Here is a 6,000-nt window from a genome sequence, read left to right on the forward strand (position 1 = left end):
GGCCGTATAGGCGGGCTTCAGACAAGTGTACTTGTACTAACCCAAATGCCGGATGAATAGTTATAGATTGATAAAGATCATCCCTTTCGGCCAATCATATCTTCTAGAGCCAAATAAAAATTATGTTCTCCCTGATTGGAGAGGGAAGAGGTCGTAAGAAACGATTTAAAGGAAATGGGAACTTCTTGAGAGGTTTTAAAGAGAGAAGCTTTGAATAGATTGTGATACAGGAGTAGCGTGGACAGCTGTTTCGGCCTTAGGTGGCTTGGTGCTGCAGTGAGTCGTTAGTAGTAGTAACCCAAATGCCACCGGTAAAAGCAGCGGTCTGTAATAAAGCATATCATGGCCATTCCTAAAACTTTGAAAGGGTCCGCATTTAAAAGGAGCTGAAAACCAATGTTTGTCCGATAGTTCTGGCTGAAGCCTGGGACATAGAAGATGGGTCAGTGTGAACTAAGTAGAACCCGAAACATTGACTATCGCAACAACATATATATATATATATATATATATATATATATATATATATATATATATATATATATATATATATATATATATATATATATATATATATATATATATATATGATATATATATATATATATATATATATATTGTCATAGTTAGACTCACTTTAACCCAAAACTTCGCTTTAACTTGAATTTATCCCCGCCCCGGAACTGTTATATTTTAAATATGTTTTTCTTATTAAATTGTTTTGGCCTCTGACTGAAACTATTTTCTTCCTAATTCCTTCATTTTTTGGCGCATGTAATCGTAGGCATTTGTCTGTGTGTATTTGTGTCTGTGTGCTGTTTTTTTCCCTTTTTTTTGTGTGTGTATGTAGCCCTTAACAAGCTATTACTTCTTTGGGTCTTTTATCCTTGCATTCTAGCATTTTACTTTAGTTACGATGAGTCGAATGAGTGAATACGCTGACACACATAACAAAATAAACAAAGGAAGAATTTTCTTGTCTTATACTCATAAGCTTTTTTCGAAATTGACTCTGCTTAAATTCTACTCTTTGCTCCCATAATTAATATAAATATGAGAGCCATCTATCAAATTTTAAAGTTAAAAGTTGAGGAGGAACTGCTCTGACTAAAAAAAAGAATTTAAACTGATTTTTTTTTAGGAACCGCTAAGTACCAACTCAGAAAACTAGTTAATAATGTTATTGGATTTTAAAATATATTTTTATCAAAATTTCGTTTGATTGTTTTTGCATTATATTCCTTGATCTTCTGTCTAGAAATGTTTGCTAGTCCTATTATTCTGAGTTTCATCTGAGCCTATATTCCTGCTATTTGTGCCTGAGGGAGGTGCCTGATACTCCTTCTTTTTTTTCCTTCTTCTTGAACTTTGATCGGACTGTATACAATAACGTATTTTGTGGTAAAATTGTTGTGTGCACTTATCTTACTGAGCTTGAAATGCCGCAATGCCTAAATATTTGTTTACTATCTTATATATTATCATAAAATAAGGTAAAATACAGATTCCATTTGTTTATTTTGTGTATCTTGGCTTTTATTTTTTACATTTTGTCACCAATTGTGCAATGTTGTCTCTTTATGGGCCTGAATTGATACACCCAGTTTTTTTTACGCACCTTTTGCAATAATTGTTTGCATTTTAGTTTAGTAATATGTATTATTTTAATGATTCATTGACGGTTCTAATTTGTTTTATTTGTTTGTAATACTGAACAATGAAGGCGCTGCCTAGCATTCTAAATGACTCCTGGAAAATTGTAGTGTGATTTCCATTTTTTTTTTTTTTTTTTTTTTTTTTTTTTTTTTTTACAAACTACTGATCCTACAGACTTGATCTGTAAGGTGTCAAGACTGGGATTGCTAATATTCAATCAAAATTCTTTTTTAAAGCCTAAAAATTGAATTCCTACAAATTTTATTTTGAAATGAAATCAGATTTTCTAAGGATTATGCCTATGGACACCGTCAGGGAGGGCTAGGAGTCGAGAGGAGAATGCCCTTCTTCCCTGATAAAAAGGATCACTCCACTTTGAGATCTCGGTACCCAGTGTTTTGGCCCTGTTTTTTTTTTTTTTTGTCACATCCATTTAGAACCAACTGGTTGTCATTTTAATGAAGACGCTACTACCTATTAACTGAAATAAAGTGTTTTGTTTTACCATCATACTTATCTATTTGGAAGTCACCCCCTCCCCTCCTTCCTCGCAAAATTGTCTGGTCATATCCTTGATTAAACTTGATTAAATTTAAACCGAGTGGACTGGTGTGCTGGATTTAGGATTCTTTGTCTGAGAAGGCGAGAGTTTGAATAGTTGTATCCAATTATTTGGTTTCGGACGGGGGTCAATGGCGTGACTGCTCAGCGGTGCCAGAGTAAGCTCGGCCAAGAAACGGAGATCAGCACTGCCGGTAGGGACTGTGAAGTCCAATGCCGTATTCTTTTTTGTACTATTTGTGATTTTGTAAATTGACATATGGCTTTTTTCCTTAAAGAGAATCAGGTCAGATTGGCTCGTTGTCGTTTTTAAGTCGGGAATACTTGAACATCAACAACCTGAGATGTGTCAAATAAGCTATACCAGGGGGTTGCTCCATGGGACAGTTCATAAACATATCTCTACCTGTTTTTCTCCTTTTTCGTTTTGTATTTATTTCCTCTTCTATTTCAGAGGACGGAAACGCTTTGTCTCAGAAGGTGACAAAGGAGTTATTCGAGTTGAGTAACGGAAAGCAGTGATGATTCTGATTTGAGAGGTCGAACATCCAAGTCCATTGTCGTTAGCGATTTGGAAGGCTTTTACCTCTTTATGATTGTGTTTTTGTTCGTGACCCTTTTTAAAATTTGCTAAGACAAGAAAAATCATTATACTTTTTATTTTTTGAATTTTTAACTGCTCTACATATTCCGCTCGTTATCACTTGTTTTGCCCTTTTGTGTTCCTACTTCAACCGGCTTTTAGAAGGCTTAAGGGGTATTACACTTCCTTTCTCTTGATACTCATTTTTATTCTTCCTATGGTTTATTCTAAATCTTCTTTTTCTATCGTGTTTGCTTTCCTCGCTTTCTACCAAATTATTCGAAGTAATATCCAGTTTAGTTTTCTTTGATTGTTTTTACTATTTTGTTGCCTCAGTCTTATTGTGTCTAAGTGGAATTTTTCAGTAACTCAACACTACTGTGCCTAATTTGAATGACCTTAACGAAGTGATAATTACCGTGCGACCAATCTAATCGTTAAATTTGCTTTGTCGTAATATTTGAATGATGTAATGCATGCTTCAAAAGTTATTATGTTCGTCATTTTAAGGGGTCGACAGACTTAGTGTTTTCTTCCAGCGTTTTAGTGCACAGCGAATGATAATTTGGCTTTCAAACTATTTCAAATTTCTAAAACATGGATACTCAGCGAAGACAATTTACTTGACTAAGCTGTTAAGTAGCATTAAACTAGAAAAAATTCCTGTTTCGAAAGCTAATATAAAATACTCTGTATTAAAGGAATATACTTAATTTTAGTAAAAAAAATGCTTTGTGTGTCCAGATCTTTAGGACACTGTGTAATGACATATTTATAGCCTTTTCCAAGTAGGCAAAGTTAAGCTCACACACTGGTAATTTGGTCTGTCTACCTTTAAAAAATTTCAGGAAGAAATTTTTCAATTGTCACATTAGTATTATGAAATATTAGAAACCCGATAATTATTTTAATAAATTACCATATATTAACAATAAAATAATTGTATTCACTAATTAAAAAAACACAATTAGCTAGATTTTTTCCCTCTTGAAAAAAAAGGTAAGGTCTACAGCACAGTAGGCTACTGGCTTAAATTCTGTTTTTCTAGTATATGGTGGGACCTGCCATTGTAATGAAGCCTGAAGGGCTGCAACTTTAGTCCCTTTGCTTAATATTTGTATGGAAGAGGCATAAATATGTTGTTATTTGGGCTCTAAATAAAGATTTAATGTAATTTAAATGTAATTTAATGATTAATATTATTGACTGAGCTTCAATTACACCTGTAGAGTTTAGAGCAAAAACATATCCGGCTTTTTACACAAGAAAACATCTCGTTTTAGTCTTCAACGTTTTCCCAATCAGAAATGAATTGCAATGTTGTAGGAAAGCCCTTAGCTTTACTTAATTTTTTTTTTCAAAATATATATATTTTATTTTTGCGCTACTCCGCACCATTACAAAGGTTATTAATGGATTTCCATACTGTGACGGCAATTACAAAAAAGATATTCTGAGAAACGTGTAATAAATAATGCAGACTACATCCGTCAGAAAGGCCGAAGTATTATCTTTCTATTGTAGAAAGATAATTTGGTCGTACTTTGTTTTTTATATATTGACTAATTATCTTTTTGTTCACACACCAGGGTTTGTCTGTATTTAAGTTTTGTTAGATTTCTTACCTTTTTAAATTGGCAGCTTAGATTCGGCCAGACTAGCCAATTTCGGTAGTGCGAAATAAAATGAGATTGAGCGAATACGTGTAAACAAATCTTGATGTTTTTCATTATCGAAGTCTGTGATTTTCTTTTCTTAGCAAATTAATTAATTTGGTATTATCCTTATCATTGTAAGTTTGACTGATTTCTATAATAAAGTATTGGTTCATTCAATTATTTTTCTTGTGAGTAGAGTTTGTGTTTAAATAACTTTAAGGGGCATTGTTCCTCCCCTCCCCCTTCACCCAATTAGTGCCACTGGTTTTTGGTTTTGTTCTGTCTAAAAAAATGAATCACCATGGTCAAGTAGAGGAATTGATCCCTTATAAAATTAATAGAATTTTCTGGTAAATATGTTTAAAATTTCTTATGCTAAAATGAAACACACTAATTTTTTGGTAAACGTCACATGATAATTACCGAAAAAATTGCATTGATGACTGCCGTAGCAGTCTACTTAATAAACAATGCCTATTTTCTGTTAGTGTATTGTTCTCAGAAATTTCTAGTGTATTAGGTTATACAAACACTTAAAACTCTACACTTAGCGCATATGCTTAACGTATATGCTTTATTTTTGCATATTTTTCGCTGGGAGTTCACTGTCATCGTTTGTTTTAATCTAATTATTGGTCAAATCCACCCTAAGACATTCTGAACAAGTTACACCAATCTGTAAAAAAAAGCACTCGTTTTGAAACTATGTTTTCGCAAAATTTTTGGAGTTTTTGAACTTAAATAGTATTGTTCAATTGTTTCAGAGAATAGAAAAATATTTAATATTGAGTCCCAAAATATTATGGGTTTTTTGGCACCCGCGGCCTTTTAGTAAGACTTGATCAAAATATTCAGATTTCGGTTTGTGTTTTAAAATTGTTCCTTAAATAAATTAGACACAGTATTTTTCCCTGTTTCTTATTTAGACTCAAGACTTCTAAATATGCAAATTAAATGGAAAAATTAAGTGCATAGTCTCTTTCCGAGTCGTGCTATCTACGACATAATCGTTTTTCCTCAGGTTTTGTGGATAATATAACTTTCTCCCGCTAAATTTGCCTGCTTTGGTCTTTGACCCTCACAATCGCACCCTTGACAATGGTGTCCTCGCTCAGCGCGAATCTCGGACCCTGCCACTTTGTATTGCATCCTTCCGCTCGCTTCAATGTCTTCGCTCGTCGTACTCCTATCCTGATATTACTTTTCAAATTTACAACACATCTGTTCCTTGTGGTTTTAAATAAAATTTTTTAAATAAAAATTCGCAGCATGCTTTGGTGTAATAAGATAAGAGGAGTGAAGCTGCCAAGCCAATGTAACGGACACTCTAGCGTTGTAGAATAAGACTTGAGCCTTAGAATAATTTTCGATTGATTACCTGAAATTAGTGACCTCCATTGTAGCTTGGCAGAGAAGTGATTGAAAAGTCAAAGTACTGGGATTTGCTTGAAATTTAGTAAGCTGGTACCCTAAGGCACTGGGACTTTTCCCAATACATGTTAGGCCATTGACCTTTAAGTTCCTAACGCTGTCAGACTTTAA

At 33.6% G+C, this 6,000-nt stretch overlaps 1 protein-coding gene across 1 annotated transcript in view; it reads left to right on the forward strand.

Moving 5' to 3' along the window:
- The window catches only part of Pdcd4 (Programmed cell death 4), a 52,887-nt gene extending 48,254 nt beyond the window's left edge, over positions 1 to 4,633 (forward strand). The window contains exon 10 of the mRNA XM_089088423.1: positions 2,672 to 4,633. Within this exon, the coding sequence (XP_088944549.1) occupies positions 2,672 to 2,726 (55 nt within the window). The 3' untranslated portion in view covers positions 2,727 to 4,633. The remainder of the gene's footprint in view (positions 1 to 2,671) is intronic.
- The last annotated feature ends 1,367 nt before the right edge of the window (positions 4,634 to 6,000 follow it).

Source organism: Artemia sp. Qi Xiang Cuo, chromosome 4, assembly GCF_049724085.1.
Source record: "Artemia sp. Qi Xiang Cuo chromosome 4, ASM4972408v1, whole genome shotgun sequence".
NCBI classification, from domain to species: domain Eukaryota; kingdom Metazoa; phylum Arthropoda; class Branchiopoda; order Anostraca; family Artemiidae; genus Artemia; species Artemia sp. Qi Xiang Cuo.